Source organism: Carex rostrata, chromosome 11 (assembly GCF_964058835.1).
Source record: "Carex rostrata chromosome 11, lpCarRost1.2, whole genome shotgun sequence".
Classification (NCBI taxonomy): Eukaryota; Viridiplantae; Streptophyta; class Magnoliopsida; order Poales; family Cyperaceae; genus Carex; species Carex rostrata.
Genome location: NC_135928.1, coordinates 12578598 through 12599597, shown reverse-complemented (window position 1 = coordinate 12599597; position 21000 = coordinate 12578598). Strand labels below are relative to the sequence as shown.

General features: G+C 33.2%; 3 protein-coding genes across 3 annotated transcripts; 2 read left to right on the top strand and 1 right to left on the bottom strand.

Moving 5' to 3' along the window:
- Positions 1–4376: 4376 nt before the first annotated feature.
- Positions 4377–5400, top strand: LOC144561431 (endo-1,4-beta-xylanase 5-like). The gene is made up of 2 exons (XM_078310394.1): positions 4377–4655; positions 4873–5400. The coding sequence occupies exons 1-2, from the start codon at positions 4377–4379 to the stop codon at positions 5212–5214; spliced, it is 621 nt and encodes a 206-aa protein (XP_078166520.1). The 3' UTR covers positions 5215–5400.
- Positions 5401–5780: 380 nt separating this feature from the next.
- On the bottom strand, positions 5781–8929 carry LOC144562273 (glutathione S-transferase Z1-like). The gene is made up of 9 exons (XM_078311467.1): positions 8772–8929; positions 8632–8688; positions 8419–8504; positions 8254–8325; positions 7919–7968; positions 7330–7409; positions 7060–7121; positions 6334–6393; positions 5781–6168 (listed from the first exon to the last, which is right to left on the bottom strand). The coding sequence occupies exons 1-9, from the start codon at positions 8854–8856 to the stop codon at positions 6064–6066; spliced, it is 657 nt and encodes a 218-aa protein (XP_078167593.1). The 5' UTR covers positions 8857–8929; the 3' UTR covers positions 5781–6063.
- Positions 8930–13412: 4483 nt separating this feature from the next.
- Positions 13413–15956, top strand: LOC144561430 (uncharacterized). Its single transcript, XM_078310393.1, has one exon. The coding sequence runs from the start codon at positions 13413–13415 to the stop codon at positions 15954–15956; it is 2544 nt and encodes an 847-aa protein (XP_078166519.1).
- The last annotated feature ends 5044 nt before the right edge of the window (positions 15957–21000 follow it).

The window sequence follows — 21000 nt, the reverse complement described above, 5'->3', positions numbered from 1 at the left end:
GGGAGCGCCGCCGATGGAGAGGAGTTCATCTTGGCATCGGGGTCGGGCGACGAAAAGATTGACCCGATTCAATTGACTTGTGCGTAGACCGTAGACGGAACTTCGGACTTGGGAGTATACAGCAGAGAGGGTATTTCTTTGGATCACTGCATGTGGGGTCACGATACGGGCCCAAGTTGTCAAATGGGTGTACTAGGGTGTAGGCGTGTAGTCTATTAAAACGTAAAACATGAAAAAAAAGAGGAGGCATTTAATTGTCCACGTATTTTTGTCTACCATTTGTCTATAGTTTTGACTTGCACGAATACTGTAAAACTACTTCTACATGCTGTATAATTATACAATATAATACATAAAATATATCAGTTAATCACAAAATATCTAGTAATTATTTGCAGTGGTCTCATGATAGTTAAAAACAGATTGCAACTTGCACTACAGGACAAAAAAATTATAATTTCAAACTGTACTTTCGGATATTGCAGTTATAGGAAGTTATTGGCAATTAAAGTTAGTTATTAGCAGTTATTTTGACAAAAAAAACGTGATAAAAAAACAAAATTAAATTTTCTGATTAATTATTTTTTATTATTTTTTCTCGATTTAATTAACACACAAATAAATAATCAAAATACTGAATACTATAAAATTGACCACTTTACCTATAAAAATAAAATGTACAAACTATAAAATTACAGACATTCAAAATTCACATATGAAAACGATAAAATATAATGTTAAAAAATATCAAATTTCAATACTGTAAAAATATCAAGTTAAACTGTAAAAACAACACGTAAAAACTATAAATTTTTAACAATGTAAAATTAGCAGATGAAAATGATTAAATAAAATTTAAAAAATATCAATTTTCAATACTGTAAAATTGTCAACTTAAACTGTGAAAACAAAACGTAAAAACTATAAAATTTCAATAATGTAAAATAAATAGATGAAAACGATAAAACAAAATGTAAAAAATACAAAATTTCAATACTATAAAATTGTCAACTTAAACTATAAAAACAAAACATACAACTTACAAAAACCAATACTGTAAAATTGCTATATCTAAACTATAATCAATTGCATGTATATAACATCCAAAACATTCAAAATAAAATGTCAAAAAATAAAAACAACAATACCTCAATACTATAAAATGACACATCTTAACTACAAATATAACAATTTCAAACTGTAATACAAAATTGCTCAACAAAATACATCAGTTCAACAGCATCTATTCAACACATTCATAATAATAGATACTATAAAATAGTGCATATATCATGTAAAAATGTGAACTATATCCTATAAAAATACTCTACATATTTCACCAGATCTGAAGTGGTATATGTTAATTGACTACTTCAGAGACGATAAAATCCCATCGTGTTCTTCTTTCGAAAGTGAAATAGAATACTGTAAAACAAAATATAGAATCATGTAATTTCGTACATCAAACAATTCAAAACAACGGCATAAAGAAAATAAATTATGCATTTCAAATCAGACCATCAGATAATCTGAGATCTGTTATTGAACAGTAAATGATACAATTAAAATTCAAATCAATGTTCATATAATGCATACACCCCTGAGACTACATCAATTCAAATGAAACTTCAATAGAAACAAGGAAATCATGATTATCAATTCAAATCAATAGAAGGAACAAAACTTAAATAGATTAGTAAATAAACAAGTTATTTTGAATACTGTAAAACCACAAGATGCGTATTGTAAAACTACAAAGTGAATACTGTAAAATAACCCGATTGTACTCTAGATTGCCTCGCTCTTATCTCTCTTCTCCATATCGCCTCGCTCTCATCTCTCTCCACCAGATCGCCTCTCTTAGATCGTCTCTCTCCATTAGAATCCAAGAGAGATGCCGGATAAGTCCATTGGAGAGAAGAAAGCGCTGATGAGTAGTGGCGCCGGCGAGCGGCGAGTAGTGGTGTTGCCATTGAAAAATAAACTGTAGGAGAGGAAGCCGTTCAGATCTGCACGATCAAGAACATCTCGAAGAGGAGACCGTCAAAGGAGAGGTCGTCGGAGTGAAGGGGTTGAGGAGAGGAGAACCACCAAAGAAGAGGGAACACCACTAGTTTTTTTGTTTATGTGAAGAGAGAAAGAGAGATCGAAAAGAGAGAAAGAAGTTTTGCTTATGTGAAGAGAGAGAGAGAGAGCGGAAAGAGAGATTAGTAATTATTTTTAAAAACATAAAGTGCTAATCGAGAAACTTTTATAAAAGGAAGGTTAGATACAGTTGGCAGTTCGTTAGATTAGTGTTGTTGACAGACGGTAGACAAAACAGTGTGAACGAGAACCTTTTCTCAAAAAAAAAAATTAGTTATATAAGTTAGAGGTGAAATCTACCGAAATTTTTATTCATAGGAAAGTAAAAAAAAAAAATTAAAAATAGGAAAGGGTGTAGGGAAAATTGAAAAATAGAAAGGCAGGTCGGACTCATGGCTCCCGCGGGGATGCTGTGGCATATCTCCAAATCATAAGAAAACGAAGAAAAAAAATTATGTAGTGGGCCGCCATAAGTCAAGATGGACTGAAAACTTTAAAAAAAAAATAGAAATACGTGGTCCGTTTAAGAAAAAGGGACCTTTGATCATCAAAATGTGGGGTTGTACCAAAAAAAACTTACATCTGTTTTCCGAAATCCTGATATGTCATTAAAACTCGCTACAGGGTGACAGTCACCACGACCAGAAATGAGAAAATATTGAGTCTACACAGCAGGTGTCTAGGACTCTAACATGACATCATCCTCCGAATCATTTTCATCATCACAATAGTTTATATCATTTTCGTCATCACTTTGTGACAATTCGTCATCATCGGGACAAGGATCACCAAAAGCCGACATATTAGGTATACTATTATGATTATCGTATTGTGTCCAATTCACCTCAGCTTGGATGGCTGGTGGAAACTCATTTATATTGGAATAAGGTTCAGGGTAAATATTCTAGGGCGGTGTGTGTTCTCTCTGACGAGGTCGGGCCCGACTGAAACCCACATGTGGATCATAGTATCAAGACTGATGAGGTTTTGGTTGTCTCAGGTACCACACTATCAAAGTACAACTAGAGTTGCATTGCGCCCACGATTGAAACAAACTCAATGAAAAAATCAATGACACATTATTCTTTTTCGGAATTCATTAACTGCTAAAAAATTTATCATCCAACCTTCATTGCAAATAAGTTCCACAATCTCATAATAACGGCCAGTTGGCGTACCAACATTACATCGAGCATAAATGATTAGGTTCTTGAAATATCCAAAATGACAATAAACCATACCTTGCAAATCGTCAAGATTTTGTTCAACGGTCGCACGGAATGAATACTAATGGCTAATACTATACTCCGTGCCCCTCGGATTGTATCAAATCTCACTACCGATAAACACATTTACTAATACCATGATTTATTGTTTCTGAAAAAATGACCTACACAATGAATATTAATTACAAAATGTAGATATTTATTGTTTAGAACAATAAATAAGTTCGGAAATATTGTAAATAAATTAACTAAAAAATTATTACCTGAAAATTTCAGAGAACTGATCAACTAGAAGACTGAACATTTTTCTTACAAAGACTACATATATTTTGGTTTTTAATAATGGTGAAATGAGTACTTTATAAATTAAAAATGATTTTTAATAGCAAAGTCAATAAATTAGGTAAATTTGTGAGTTTTTAAAATTAAAAATGATTTCTTTGTTTCTTGATGCTTAATTTCAATTTTAGCATTTTGGAGTAATTTATCTCAGCATAAACAACATAAAAGTGTTATAGTAATAAAAGTTAACAATTACCATCCAACCCTGTACCGATTCCAGGCTAGTATTATCACAATCAAAGGTCCCTTTGTTCTACTTTTAGACAGTAACAAAATTTTTTAGGCCGAGTTAAGTTTCAATAGGTCGATACACAGCTGAGTAAACTAGCCAAGAAATAACAGTTGTTGTGATACATGTGACCATCATGATTTGGATCAGTGTTGTAAAAAAAGTCCGTTTAGGCTGATTAATCGGCCGATTAGTTGTTGGCGTTGATCAATCCGTCATAGATTTTTTTCTGACTAATTGACCGATTATTTTCGATTATGGCTGATTATTCCTGATTAATTGCTTGGCGGTACCATGTCCGTCCGATAACCGCATACCGTTATTTACAACACTGATTTGGATAACACTAGTATTGAGTAATGGGTTTGAAGCTTTATATTTTGTTTAAACTTCTTTTATGGAAACAAAATTTAGATACAAAGGCGATTTTGTGCATTGGGATGTAAGCAACGAGATGCTCCGCTTCAATTTCTATGAGGAAAGGCTAGGACCTAATGCTACTCTCGAGTTCTTTCACAACTTTATTCATGAACGATTTCAATGTGGCGGAGACTTGTGAAGATGACGATGCAAATGTCGATAACTATGTTGTGAGATTGAAGCAACTTATGCAAGGTGGTGAAGGTATGCTCCAAGGGATTGGATTGGAGGGGCATTTTGGGAAACCAAATATCCCTCTTATGAGAGCAGTGCTCGACAAGCTGGCAACTCTCAGGCTGCCAATTTGGTTGACTGAGATTGATATCAGCAGAACTTTGGGTTTGCAAAATCAGGTTAGAAAATTTCTTTTATTGTAATCTGTGATTTATACTTCAATGCAGTGGTACAATTACAAAGGTGGTCAGATCTAATAGTGTTACGTAACTGTCTGATTAATTTTGGATTCTTTTTCCTTGTATGATCAAACCAACTTCCAATCATTCATTTCTGTGCAAAAACAGAATCTTAATTTGACATATTTGCTTGTTTAATTTTTTAATTTTCATATAGGCAGCATACTTAGAAGAGGTGCTGAGAGAAGGCTTCTCTCACCCATCAATGCATGGCATAATGCTATGGACAGCTTTAGAGAAAAGCGGATCGTGCTATCAAATGTGCCTCACAGACCCAAATTTTCGCAACCTCCCCGCTGGAGATGTGGTGGATAAGCTTTTAAAAGAATGGCAATCCAGAGATATAAAAGAGAAAACTAATGTGCGTGGGTCCTACAGTTTCAGTGCATTTCTCGGAGAGTATGAAGTTTTGGTTAGTTCTGGTAATGCAACTAAAACAGTGACATTTTCTTTGGATGGTAGTGTAGAGACTAAGCATATCAACATCCAGCTTATGTAGATACGGGTATTAAGTGATAGCAGCGACATCCGCTCTTATTTGTATCTTAAATGTGTGAATTTTCTATAGGAAACATTATGTATTAGAGTATGCAGTTGCACTCATTGAAGTTCCAAGGTTAAATTAGCAAGGGTTGATATTATTTGGAACATTTTGTCTAATAAACATTAAATTAGACACTTTTGATATGTTATCTATGAGTATATACATGCATATATGATCTTTGAGGTTTCCTATTTAATATTCATTCAATTTTGGTCAACACAAGAGAAAACATGCTACTATTGGCAAACAACACTAATTGTTGAAGGTTTACAATATTTGGTCGTATTTTTTTTTTTTTTTTCTTACGCTATAAGTTTCTAATTCTCTAGGACCTCACTAAATACTGCCTTAATTTGAACCAGTATAGCGAATTGGCTTTTTAATTTTGCAGAAAAAAATGTGCAGTATATTTCAAGTAGCTCCACTTAGCATGTGTAGTCAATTAGACAATATCAAAAAGCTCACAGCAGAACCTCATGATGTTATCAGTAACTCTGAGATTATCACAAAAATTACATACATAAAGCAATGCAAATCTTCTATTAATGGAAGGGATTTAAGTAATGGAGAAGCATTTTTGTAATGACCAAATACAACTCAGATTAAATCATACAGTACAAAGGTTGGAACAAAAGCCATTTCCTTTTTCAACATATTGTACTGTACATAACCCATGGATTTCAACTTCAGCAATGCCAACAGGCTTTATTTATAATACATCCATTGCCATACACAGAAAATTTTATTTCCTCATTGCATCTTACATTACATAGTACCATTTGCACATTCATAAAACCAACCTTTTTAAGCAGAGGAGGGAGCATCTGGCTGGTTTTCAGGTAGGGCAGCTTGAAATGCTGGTATTTCCTCGTATGCCTTGTGTAGCCTAGCAAGTGTTGGGTAATTAGACTGTAAATAAAAGGAGAAAATAAATCTCATGAGCTTTTAATTTCAAGAAAAATAAAAACATTGAAAAATCTTAAAAATACTCTTAGAATGATAGAAACATTGAAAATAAATCTCATGTTCTCTATTTATTAATCTTAGAATGATAGAAACATTGAAAAATCTTACAATATCCATCTTCATTCGTTTGACCGTTGCATAAATTTGTGGGGCCAGAAACACATCGGCCTGCAGTTAATTACATAACATAATTTCATGCCGAGAATAGCAGGTAAGAAGAATCAAAGAGTTCTAACTACAAACAGAAAAAAACAGAAAAAAAAAACTAAAAACAAGAGATTGACATTATATATAATGTTGGCTCCAGAAAGGCAAGTAAACAGTATAAAGCTGAATGGAGAATATCACAATTTCTATCCACACAATAACATAAATAAAATATCAGCGTTAAATAAATGAGGTGACTTTTCACAAAATCATTTATTGGAAAATCCTTCCACAATATCAAAGAAATCAAATACCTATTAAAGGCAGAACACCTTTTATCTTCCACATATTTTAAAAAGTATTACAATTAAATCTTTTATATTTTTGTTTAATTTGAGATAACAAGCAGTGAATGATTAATCAGATTATTCTGAAGTAAAACAGGGACAGAATGTGTAGAAAAGATATTCATATTTTGTAGGAATGTAAATGATACTTCCAAAGTTAGTAGTAGTATGCATGATATTGCTCTTTTTGCAAGTTCTAAGTAATATTTTCTTGCAGAAGTATCCAAGTAAAATTGCCAATTATTTAAAAGTTTCAATACAAGATGATGAGCATTTGATCAGTCTGCTGGTAAAATATTAATAAATAAAAGACATGCCACAACTCTAAGCAGACACTCACCAATCTGACTTCATCTCCGGTGGCATATTTCCCAGCACAACCTTTTAACAACTTCTCAACGGCTAGATATTCATAAATAAACAGACAACTGAAGATTAGCGGATCTTATAACATGCAATAACTCACACATATGAAAGTATCAAATAGGTTAAGAAAATTAAAACTGATTAATTATGGAACCAGTTGGTGCATGGTAATGAGAGGTAGATGCTGGTACAGGTCATGACAGTCCAAGGGCCAGATCTAGTTATTCTGATCAACACAACCAACCTGCGAAGCCTTTACTGATTTGGTTGATGGCCCATGCGTTCTTTTCCTCAGAACCAAGCTTTTCTTCAATTAAATCCCACCAGAATTGATCCTTTAAAAGAGATCCAAGATTTGTGGAATTTGCACAGAAAAGGAAAGTACTGTCACTAGCACGATGCCAGCAGGGTCTAGATCATCCTAACATATGTTTACTCCATTTAAACCTCATATTGAGGACAATATTTTTCATTTTTAGTCTCCTCAGAATTAAATCCTTTCCTTGTACCAGTCACCTATAACCCTACTTGTGGAGTCCTCTAAACCCTAACCTCATGGCTTACTGAAACAAACTTGATATTTGGAATGAAGTTTGGACAAAGATAAGCAAAGCATAATTTTTCAGAAAAAACACTGACAACTGACAAAAACCAATATATTTCAGAGTATTGTTTGCCTGTATCACGATGGTTCTTTTCTGAACATGCAAACAAACACCTGGTTCATATCATCATATCATATGGTAGTAAATATAAATAGTGGTGTTTTTTTTTTTGCACAGTATACCCATTTTTAACCAAAAAGGAAAGAAAAATGGAAGTGACTTATCCTTACAGCAAGGTTGCGAAGTGGCTGGATACCTGAACAAACCATGCTTGCTATCTGAAAATTAGGAGAGAGATGTACTATAATATAATTGGAACTGCATTATCTGTTATGATGAATAAGGTTTACACTAATAGATTTGTGGAACCATATGCAAGATGAAATTACCAAATTGTTTAAAACAAGTGATGGAATAATCTAAATTACAAAATACTACAGTTTCATCTTTTCTCACGACATATTCACTCGAGAGGAACTGCAACAGTAAAATTACTAGTACATCATCAGATAAAATTACAACAGTAAAATCAGTAACAAAGTATAAGCTCATTTCTTATGTACCTGAAGGTTTAATGCTTTCTTTTTGAGATCCTGAGGCAAGAGGGGATTTTCAGGGTACTTGTCTTCTAAATACTGCCATCCATCCACAGATTCACGTCAAAAAAAAAAAGAAAAAAAAAAAAGAATAAGAATAAGAAAAGAAGAGCAAGGACAGTCTGTGCTCACTAAAGCTATTGCAAAGGAGTCGGCTATTAATGTATCTCCATCAAGTAGTGCAGGGACACACTTCATGGGATTTATCTCCTCAAACTCTGCAATCAAAATTTATCAAAGAGAAGTTCCAATCAGAACAATTACAGTAGTAACACTGGATGCTTGGTTTTTTCTCTTGCTCCTTCAAAAAAATAAATAATAATAATAACAATATTGGATGCTTACTAGGATCAAATTGCTCTCCTTTTAGAAGATTCACTGCCTTGTACTCGTACTCCAATCCTAAAAATAAAAAAATAAATAAATAACATAGAAACTTGATATGTTCATCGAATCCATTTGAAGAGGCATCAGAAATAAAGAACCTTTGAAATTGAGAACGATTCGGATTCGGTGAGAACAGGTGCTACGCCAGAAAGAGTAAAGAGTGAGCTTCCCTTGATCCGCCATTTCCCAAGTTCAGATAAAAAAGCCAGAGAGAGAAATCAGGACAGAATACTCTTGTCAGTCTCTTTCTTTTGCACAAAAAAATTGGGAAATATCCACGTGCACAATGATTATATATATAAAAAATGGATGGTCTAAGCACGTAATTTAAGTTACTAATTAGTCGTCTTAAGAAGGTTCATCGTTGCTTCTATATATGTTGAGTGCTTTAGGTGGGGCCAAAGCAAAAGTGGATCGGGTTCGTTCTGTTCATATAAATAACCGATGCGGTAAAGTTTTGGTTAATTGGTTCATTGGTCAAATTGGTAGGGCGGATAAGAGTCTTAGTTAAGACCAGTGTTGTTAAAAACGCCCGTCTAGATCAATTAATTCGCCGATTAGTCTTTGGCGGTGACTAAGCTGTCATATATTTTTTAGACTAATCGGCCGATTATTTCTAATTATAACTAATTATTTATGATTATTCTCGATTAATCGCTTAACAGTATTCTGTCCGTCCGACGACCGCATAATAGGGGTTAAAGTAGCTAAGTTACTTTTATGATTTTAAAATTTTAATTATGTATATTAAAATTTAATTAAATTTTCGTTTGTTTATAGTTTTTATATAGTTTAATTCTTTCACATAATGACAAATGTATACTTTTGTAATTTAGTGGTTAAGAGTTTTACTTAATGTTTGTAAAGTCTTGTATTCTATTTCGAATGACCGCACTTTATTTTCTCTTTTCAAGGGCACATATTATGTATTTTATAGTTTAGCTCTCCTATTTAAATTTTTTAGTTTCATCCCTGCAAATTAGGAATTCGCATCCTCTGAGATATCTCAACTTTTGCATGTTTTTATGGAATATCACAACCGTTCAAATACGTACACGTCAGTCACGCAAAAGTTGAGATATCTCAGCTGATACACACTCGCAAATTAGAAGGTCAATCGATTGGACCGTTGATTTTTAAATTAACTATGTATTTATAAATATTAACATTGTACACAAAAATAGTTATATTTTTACATATTATATGTAAAAGTTCTCCCATGTTTGTGTTGAAGGATATACTAAAATCTGTTAATAAAAATGAGGAGGGATCAAATTACATTATTTTATGGTGACACATCATGACACTATATTTTTATAAGTTATTTTTGTGATTTTAAAATTCAAACAAACGATCCAAACTGTTCAACATGATCTCCATATTAAAATGTGTTTGGAGACCAAATTTTTCATTTTTTTCATTTTTTTTAGTATTTATTAAGATGTGTACAAAATTGTTGTTTTCAGGTAATTTTGGACAATTGAAAAACAACAATTTAAAAAATTCTAAATAAATAGTAATAAATTTCCAAAAAATGTAAAATTTGGTCTCCAAGTACATTTTAATATGGGCATCACGTTGAACGGTTTGGATCAACTATTTGAATTTTGAAATTACAAAAATGACTTATAAAAATATGGTGTCAAGGTGTGTCATCATAAAATAGTGTAATTGGATCACTCAATAAAAATATAGTGACATATAAATTTAAGATTACTTCTTAAAAAATAAGAAATAAAAATCACATACGTTGTATCATATTCATGAGGAGGGTTAAAATGCACCCTCCCTCTTGTGCTCCTAACGTGCACTCTCTCCTTATATCTTCATTTTCAAAGTTAAAATAGTTAATTCGAACCTTCAACGTGTTCTTCATATTAAAATGTGCTTGGAGACCAAATTTTACATTTTTTAGAAAAAATTTACTATTTTTTCAGAATTTTTGAAAATCATCACTTTGCTGAATTTTTTTATTATTGTTTAGTTTAATAAAAAATTCTGAAAAAATAGTAAAAAATTTCCAAAAAATGTAAAATTTGGTCTCCAAGCACATTTTAATATGAAGAACACGTTGGAAGGTTCTAATCGACTATTTGAACTTTGAAAATGAAAACATGAGGGGAGAGTGCACGTTAAGAGCACAAAAAGAGGGTATTTTTTAACCCTCCTCTTCGTATATTTATTTCTGTAAAATAAAAATTCTCCATTTCTAATTTTACACTACAAGAAAGGAAAATATAGTATATATAAGAAATATATAATGCTATCTGTGTGTGAGGTCGCAAATTCAAAATCTACAAAAAAAACAATCATTTATATATATTAAATAGTTGGATGACTTGACTTCTAATTTTTACTAAAAAAATGATATAAGAAATGAGTTAATTTTGTATATACCCTAACAGACGTCTTTAATTTCTTACTAGTATCATACCCGTGCGTTGCAACGGGGACATATTATAAGAAACAAATATATCAATGAAAATAATAATTATCTAAAAATTAAAACACATGTTAATAGAAAATTTATATGATTATGTATTTTTAATTAACTTTAATCGTGATCTCTGATAACAATTTGATGATGTGATTATTTTTTTATTTTTAAGTACCAATGATATCAAATAATAGTTCGATTCGAATCTAATATCAAATATCATACAACAATTCAATATCAATCAAAAAACATAAATAGAAATTGTTATCGTGTGTATGTATAGGATATACACACACACAAACATATTATAAGAAAAATATATATTTACACATATGTTCCAATTTATATTCTTCTTTGTTTCCAATTTAGAACACACACACACAGTGATATATTCTATATCGGAAATATATTCTAAATTGCCCACACCAATATGTATAGAAACAAAGAAAGAGAAATAAGGAAATAAAAAAAAATGATTTTCATTGTGATCTGTATAGAAACGAAGAAGTAAAGAAATAATAAATAAGAAAATGGAAGGTGGAGTTTTCTCAATTGAAGATGAGAAATATGGAAACAAAAAAAATAAGGAAACGGATAAATATATTGCTAAATTTCAGAATTTATTCAATTTTAATTGTAACATATTGTGTGGCAGCATATGTGGTGGGTATGTTTTTAACTAAATTTAGATTTCTATACATAAAATAGATGCATTTAATCAAAAGAAGACAAAATATGTAATTGGAGAGCTGAGATCAAATCCGAAGTTTCATCTCTCAATCGTAGCCGTTGACGGATCGGACACCCAACGTGCTTAATAATAGAATAGAGATTTACTCCTAAATATTTTAATTTATCTATTTTATTCCTTCACATTATAAACTTTATTTTTTACTCATTACATAGTAACTATGAAGTTAACGATAGTTAAATTCCTGATTAAAATAATAAATGACAAAATAACTCTTTTCTATTTTATTTTATTCTTTATTTTTGAAAGTTCATCAGACTTTTCTTTTCCACGCTCTTGTGTTTCCCCTTTTAATGCTCATCCTTGGTTTTTCTTACAGCGACCTACGCTCTCTAATAGTCTCATTGTGTTCCACCTCTCTACGCTTTCAGATTTTGTGCCATGAAAATAACGTACCAAGTGGTGTTGTACCGGGAGATACAAGACTTACCAGAAGTTGAACGGTACCAGGTTTTTTTTTTTTTTTTTGAGTAAGCAGGAACGGTTCCAGGTTTGGATGGCAGAGGACGAACAACGAATAGCAAAATTTTACCATACAATATTTAATTATGACAGAGGACAAACAACGGTATCAGGTTTTCTGTTGCATGGTATATCACATAGAAAGAACAAGGGTATGATGGGAAAAACTAAATCAGACAATATTTAATTTTGTATAATTAACTCTATGGTTAAATAGAAAAAGAAAACCAGAGTTGATGAATATATTAGATATAAGAAAGAGTAGAAAGGTAAATAGAAAACTGAGTTTTTTTTTTTAAGGATAAATAGAAAATTAAAGCTGAAGCTTTTTGATACACCGATAGAGGTGAAAACGGAGCGGATTCGGAGCAAATAATACTGATACCATATCCGCATCCGTCTTTCAATGAGCAGATACAAATATGGATATGGATAGTAAACGGATATCAAAATTAAAAAAACAAATTAATGATAGCTAATTGTCAGAGATATCTCAAAGTTTGAACATCAAATACTAAAATTAATTTGATACCGTAAGCACTTAAGTCAGAAGTTGTTATTGTATAACAAGTACTGCATCGAATTCTTGACTCCACATTAAATTTTAGCAAAATTATGTTTCAATTCTTGACTGGAAAATTAAGAGTGAAGATGAAAGATATAATATTATAGGTAAGCAAGAATTTAATGAATAAAAGACTGGAAAATTATTTTCAGATCGGACCATGGGAATTACATATTATGAGACTACAAGAGAGATTATGACAGAGAGCTCTGTTTATTAACGTGAGAAAGTTCTGTGAACTTAGAGCATAATTTGTCTTGATATAATTAATTAATACTGTTTCATTATTAATTTTGCAAGAACGGACTGGTTAGTAATTGGTTGTGTGCAGCCTAGTACACTACCCGACAAAAGTCATAGTCGTCCCTGTCCCTCTCTCCATCTCCTCTGTTCAATTAATTTTACGCGTTCTTTGGTTTTCTTTTTTTTTTATTATCCTTATGCATGGTTTATATATATGCATACTCAACATTTTACAATCAAGCACTGCTCAAAATTGTCTTGCTTACTCTTTCTCTCCTGCAATGGCACTTCTTATACTTCTATCCTTATCACTTGTTCTGTTCTCCTTCCCCTCCAAAAACATCACTCTAACACAAGCCCAATGCCTTCCTGACCAACGTCAGGCCCTGATTCAACTCAAGCAAGGTTTCAAAACCACTGGACTCAATTCATGGAATGCAAGTATCGACTGTTGCATATGGGATGGCATCACATGCGATGAGCAAACCGGTATGGTGACTGCACTCAACCTTTTTAACATGTCGATCTCGGGTGAACTCAACCCAGCTTTGTTCAATCTCAGTTCTCTTCAGTACCTCGATCTTTCTGAAAACGACTTCTATAATATTACCCTTCCACAAACCGGGTTTGAGCGACTTGGTAATTTAACCCATCTCTACTTATACGAGTCGAGCTTTGCCGGTCAAGTTCCAATCGGTATTTCTACCCTCACAAAGCTTATCGAACTTGACTTATCATGGTCGTCCGAAACCAATCAATTGTATCTTCGTGACACAGGCCTAGCAACCTTACTCAGCAACCTTACCAATCTCAAGGTTCTTTGCCTGGATTATGTTGACATTTCACTCGACGGATCTGAGTGGAGCAAAGCAATTTTTCAAGTAGGCCCAACCATGCAGCAGCTATCCATGCAAGATTGTGGATTAAGAGGAAATTTTCCAGACGAAATAGTTCACCTTACAAATCTAACAGATTTGGATTTAACACACAACTCATTGTTGGGCCCGCTGCCAGAATTTTCGAAGCAAAGCTTTTTGCAATCTCTGTCTCTTGGATATATGAATTTCACCAGTCCATTGCCAGATTCAATTGGGAATCTCCAGTACCTATCAGAATTATATCTTGTCAACTGTAGCTTCTATGGAGAAATTTCGCCTTCAATAACAAATCTGACAAGACTCCGAATTTTGAACTTAGAAGATAATCAATTGACAGGTACGATACCCATGTCTTTGTTTTCTCACCCTTCGTTGAAATCATTGTTCCTACGCTATAACCAATTGTCCGGATATCTACCTGAGTTCTCAAATGGATCATCAATTTTGGAACATCTTATCCTTGGAGTCAACAATCTTGAAGGACCGCTTCCAATATCCATATTTAAATTGCCCCAGCTCGTTGCTCTAAATCTTAAATCAAATAATTTCAATGGTACATTAAATTTGGATGTCATTAAGCACAATAAGAAGCTTAGATTTCTGGTTCTCTCAAACAACAAGTTGTCAATTATAGAAGGCAAAAACCACAACGAGTCATTCTATGCTTCATTTCCCCAACTATATTATCTACGGCTTGCGTGGTGCAATTTAACAAAGTTTCCTTCTTTTCTGAGTTACCAAACAAATATTTACTACTTAGACCTCTCAAATAATAGTCTCACCGGAGATATTCCCCTTTCCATTTGTAATGTGACACTGCCAGCAATACTTCTTCTTTCAAGTAACAATTTAACTGGTATAGTTCCACCTTGCCTTCTAGAGGATGCTGGATTGAAAATGCTTATCCTGAAAAGTAACAAATTAAGTGGTCCATTGCCAATAAATATTAGTCAAGCATGTGGACTTCGTACAATAAATCTGAATGGAAATGCAATAAATGGAAGTTTGCCCAAATTATTGATGTATTGTAATGCTCTCGAGTTCTTAGACCTTGGAAACAATCAGATAGTGAATAGATTCCCGTATTGGCTGGGAAATTTTAAAAATTTGAGAGTTCTTGTCTTAAGATCGAATATGTTCTATGGAAAAATTTCAGACGTGAAAATCAAAACAAAAGGAAACTATTCCTTTTTCCCGATGCTAAAAGTTCTCGACCTTTCTTCAAATCAGTTTAGTGGTACATTGCCTAAAAATATTTTTGTGAATATGAAGGCTATGATGGGTGCATCAAATACAATGGCTGACTTTGGCATGAATATAAGTACCTTTCCGGATAATCATGAAGTTTCAGTCACATTCAAAGGGCTCAATTTTGATCTAATGTTCTCAATTGGCATATTTAGCTATGTTGATCTTGCAAATAATAAATTTTGGGGGAGAATACCCGAAGAGATCGGAAATCTCAAGTCACTTAATGTGCTTAACCTATCACATAATGCTATAACTGGTCCAATTCCACAAGAATTTGCTAATTTACAACAACTTCAATTATTGGATCTCTCCTCCAACGAGTTTTCCGGACACATCCCTCAAGAACTCATCTCTCTCACTTTTCTTTCTACACTAAATCTCTCATACAACAATTTAGTTGGAGAAATACCCGAAGCCCATCAGTTCTCAACCTTTACAAATGCTTCTTATTTGGGTAACCCCGGATTGTGTGGTAATCCTTTAACAATGCAATGTGCAACAACTCCTTCAACTCATGAGTTTAATACAGATTTGCCATTAAAGTCTTCTACTAATACAATTGGGCTCTCAGTTTCTATTGGTTTGGGGTTAGGTGTGGGATTTGTCTTTGTAATTTGGGTTACGATGTCATGGGAGAATGGAAAAAAATGGTTTACTTTCATTATAGATAGGTTTTACTTTCGACATTTTCATTGATGGATATATGTAATATCTTTGTAATAATAAATACGTATAAATAAACCACTACGTATTTTCATGAGTGTGTGTGTTTGTTTATTAATACTTTTTTTTCAAAACCCATGTCAAAAAATGCATGGTAGGAAGTCTATATAAGATTGTTTGTTAACAAAGGTATCAATGTGTTGAATTTGATCTAATTGTACCATATGATACTGCCCGAATTGCACCATTTTGATACTCATAAAGGAGATAAGCCTTATGTTTAGTAACATGTCATATAAGACACTTCAACAGGACTAGAGAATATCCAAGTGCTTAGACAAAAAAAGAATTAATCTAGCAGTGGCTATTTTATGGTCCAAAACCGCCACTAAGTGACAGATTTACAACTATTTGACACGCTTCAGTATTTTGATCATTTCTGGCTCATACGAACTCCGATTTAGGTAATCGAAAATTCTGTGCAAAGTTGACAATGAGCTCTACAATGTTTGTGTGATATGTTTGTCAAGATTCCGAACATATCATGATCAAATAGACGTGTCAAGAGAACTTATATGTTTTGAGTCAGCTTGTTATTAATTAGTTAGTTGTGAGTTGTTCGTGTGTTTTAAATGTCGTCAAAAGGAGTTTTTATCCAGCTTTATTTCACTACTACAGAAATGATCATTCTACACTGCACATTGTACATGGATTTGACAATTTTATATAAAAACCGTGTAGAAATTGTAATTTTTTGGGTGCCTGAAATATATGTGGTATCTCTACATGGATATTTATTAAAGAATCAGTGTAGAAAGCCATGAGAGAGCTACACGGACGTTTATTAGGAAATGTACATGGCTTATTGTTTAAACAACTGTGTAGAAAGCCTTGAGAGAGCTACACGGATTTTTAATTAACGAACCGTGAAGAAAGGTCAAAATTGTACACGGATGTTTGTTTAAATAACGGTGTAGAAATCCTTGAGAGAGCTACACAAACGTTTATTAAAGAGCCGTGTTGAAATGTTATTTTAGGGTTTTGTTTATTATAAAAGACCTTCTCCTTCAAGTGCCGTTTTGATCAATTTATACTCTCCCTCTCACAGTTAACAATTAATGGGTGGAGATTTAGGTTTATCAATTATTTCGGATCGCAAATCTATCAAGATGAGCAGTCTGATATAATTGATAACCTACATCTCGAATTCTCATGTGAATTGCTTCATTTCCCCAATTAATTGGTCTGATTTGTGCGCTAAAGTATTTTTGGAGGATAATATGAAGATACATGTTTTTGGAGACCAGATCTGAGATTTTTAGAGCCGGATGAAGAGTCAGATGAAGGATCAGAGCCGGATGAGGAGTCGATGAAGAGTCGGACAAGATCGTCCGACTCTTCATTTGACTCTTCATCCTATTCTGAAGGTCCTTCATATATCCTAAATTTGTTCAAAAAATTATTGTCATTCAAACATAGGCCGCTAAATGTAAATTTCAGTCCCCGCAACAAATTGACGGTTGAGAATGCAGTGTCAAGGAACAGATTGACGGTTTACCCAAATTTCAGTCCCCGCAACAAATTGACGGTTTGGTTCACGCACAAGTCACTTTTTCTTTCAAGGCACCAAGTCATAAAGATAATGAGCCCAACCACGTAAATTTTATAAGACATTAGTAATAAGCATTGCAACAAATGTATCTTTTATCAGAAAAAAAGAAAACTGATTTTTCCAACCTTTCTTTAGAGGTACTATTCATACCAATCAAAATCCCAAGATTGTTTCAAGAAGGTTTATGTTCAGTACGTATATGGTGACATGATGGAGATTCATAAGGACGCTACCTAAGCTAGTTCAACAAAACAGAAGCAAAGCTCAATCCAAAAGAGTATAAGAGGAGATAAAACTCAACTCAAACATAATAAATTCATAATAACTCAATAATCTCAATAATGTGATTACAAAATGGCTTTTGAGCTCTTATATAGCCATATTTCCCCCTCTAAAAGTTACCTAATAATTAATACCACTTCAACTACTTTTTATTCTCCTAAAATACTCTTAATAAATAATTGATGTGTTATGCATTCAAATCAAGGGTTCTCTAAAAATAGATTAGTGTTCTAATGTGAAAATCAATTATCCATCTTCAAAATTTATAAATATTTAAAAAATCAGCATTTTTTTTTATGATAACAGTTGCCTGGGACATTTTTGCCAGTGATATGGGCTTACGTGATATGGACGAGAACAGTGCCAGTTCAGTTGAATCCAATCGATCCCAAAGTTTGTGTAATATTTCTTTGAATTCATACCTTGTCAGATATCCATTTGCAGCCCTAACTATGATACAGACCAGAGACGGAGTTACATTCAAGGAATGGGAGTAAATTGACTTCAATTTATTTTAAAAATATTTGTACTTGTACACAATTTTCTATATAGTATAGGATAAAATATTATAGATACAGTAATATTGACCTCTATTTGTAGCATAGACATATTATACGGCTGAGAGTATGGCTAGTATAACATCAGTGTCATTTCAGTCCATATAACACCAATAACAAAACCTATCAAATCGACTTTAAACGGTGAATCTAAACCGTTCAAACCGATCTACTTCATTAGTTGTGTGTTTACATGTAAAATTTATAACTTTTTGAATTTATTTGGTATCAAGTCAAGCGGTCAAATGTGTGAGTTTTTAAGTTAATTTTAATACATTCATTTTTCAATTTTTTTACTGCTTGATTTGATACTAAAATAACTCAAAAACATAAAAAGTTTGCATGTAAACGCATCACTCATAAAGTAAATTGGTTTGAACGGTTTGAATTAGCCGTTTGAAGTCTACTCGATCAATTTTGAAGTTATGGTCATGTGACACCTGATACGAGCTATATGAGGTAGCAGGCCGTATGCTATTGGTGGGCTGAACTGGGCTCGTCCTGCTAAAAGTCGTAAGCCGAGAAATGAACAACTCGAGGAGATCAAGAGATGATCTCGGATCCCAAATCTCGAAAGTCGATAGATTACCTCGGAGAGAAGGGAATGGGCCTTAGAGATATCATACTCTTTCCTGTCTGATATCTCTTAGAGTGTTTGTATGTGTGTGTGTAAGAGGATAAGCGTCTATATCTCTTGGTTCACCCTTTTCTTGTGAAAAGAAGGGTCTTATATAGTAGACCTATGTACCGCCTTCCCCCTGCCAGGGTGAGGCAGAACGTGGGTTAGTTATAAATTCATGTGGTCATGGCCGCGTACAATCGTGTAAATGAGGTCGGTAACCGGCATGGTTGCCAGTTACGAGCGGTTATCGACTCGGGGACAACTTTGGGCTTCATAACCCTATATGTAAGCTATCTAGGCCATAGTCGGGCCGGCTTATCTTGGTCCTTAATCATGGACCCTACATTATCTCCCGGGTTGGCCTCGCAGAACAAGGTCCTAATCCCGGCCTTGTTCTTAGTCCAGATTGAGGCTATATGGGTCTTAAAACATGGCCCTGTCAACACCGATGTCATACTAGCTGGACTCTACGACTGACCCTTATTTATATTTGATCCCATCATTTAAAAATCTAGCTCTGCCTCTGATATAAACCAGGTTGCTCTGGCATAATTGCACAGGAAAAGAGCATGTACTACATCCTCCGTTGAGGAGTTACAAATCTTACAAACAGTTTTCCTATTATTAGTGTTGAATGGTTTAATCTTCAATCACTAATTTTAGAAAACAACATAGAGAAGAAGAAGTAGAACTTGGGTGTTTTTACGTTCAACAAATTCTTTTGTGAACTTAACTCTAGAATTTATCAGATTGATTTCAAACGACAAATTCAAACTATTAAAATCAATCTACCCTACGAGGGATGTGTCTACATGCGAATATTTTAAATTTTAAAATTAACTTACTATAAAGTAAAGCGGTTAAAATTAAAAGATTTATAAATTAAATTTAGTATATTTATTTTTTGAACTATTTTTTACTATTTGACTTTATACACAATTAATTTAATTTTTTTGCATGTAGACACATCACTCGTAAATTAGATCGATTTCAACGGTTTGAATTTGTCATTTAAATTTAATTCAATAAATTTTAAAATTAAGTTCACAAAGAGATTTGATGAACTTAAGAACACCTTAGTATCTTTTGAAGAGTGTTTGTTTTAATGGGAATTTGTAAACACCTGTAAAGATAATATTTAAATTGATTTTATAAAATAAATTAATTTTTTAAGATGTTTGATGAAATGCTCAAACTAAATTACAATTCCTAATTGTTAAAGCAGCCTTAAATTAACTACCTATTTGATATAAAAATGGAAAATTAATGCTTGCTTTAAGTTGTCATTGGGCATTTCTTTTTCTTTTCACAATTATTTACCTTGCATTTGCTTATATAATAACGATTGCTTACCTGGACTAAGAATTGTGCAGGGCCTAGAACCGATCCGCTTGAAGGATACTGTGACCTTTGGATCGGTTCTTCTCCGCATCCCGATCCCATGCAACGCTGCAAATGCCCGTAAGATCCGAGTAGAACTGTCCGGAAAGTAATGGAATTCGTATTCTATGCGTTAACTCAAAAAATGTATCTGGACTGTTCGATCCGCTTTGAGATCCGTACAAACTAGATTCATACTAATATTAAAGATCCTTTAAGATTCAACTTTAAAATCAGATGGCTGAGATACTTTTAACTCAAAAGATGCTCTTTTGAGTTAAATGCACACGATGCGGACTCACAGTAATGTCCGTCTGATATTAGATATGTCCATACTTCATAACAATATTGTAAATAACGGTATGCGATCGTCGGACGGATAGAATACCATTAAGTGATTAATCGAGAATAATCGAAAATAATCAGCTATAATCAGAAATATCAGCTAATTAGTCGAAAAAATTCATGACTGTTTGGTCACCACCAATGACTAATCGGCCTAAACGAACGTTTTTTACAACACTGCTTCATAATGATTTTGTATGTTTGGAACTGTACGATCTAAGATTGGCGGTCAGATCCATCTTATGTTCTGTAGTTCTCTCTACCTTGCTGCAGAGGATC

Excerpts from the sequence above, each read along its gene's own strand:
- LOC144561431 (XM_078310394.1), top strand. The coding sequence starts at position 4,377 with ATGCTACTCTCGAGTTCTTTCACAACTTTATTCATGAACGATTTCAAT. Across the intron at positions 4,656-4,872 it reads CTTTGGGTTTGCAAAATCAG|GCAGCATACTTAGAAGAGGT; the intron begins GTTAGAAAATTT and ends ATTTTCATATAG.
- LOC144562273 (XM_078311467.1), bottom strand. The coding sequence starts at position 8,856 with ATGGCGGATCAAGGGAAGCTCACTCTTTACTCTTTCTGGCGTAGCACC. Across the intron at positions 7,122-7,329 it reads AATCAGTAAAGGCTTCGCAG|CCGTTGAGAAGTTGTTAAAA; the intron begins GTTGGTTGTGTT and ends ATGAATATCTAG. Across the intron at positions 6,169-6,333 it reads AACGAATGAAGATGGATATT|TCTAATTACCCAACACTTGC; the intron begins GTAAGATTTTTC and ends TTTTATTTACAG.
- LOC144561430 (XM_078310393.1), top strand. The coding sequence starts at position 13,413 with ATGGCACTTCTTATACTTCTATCCTTATCACTTGTTCTGTTCTCCTTC.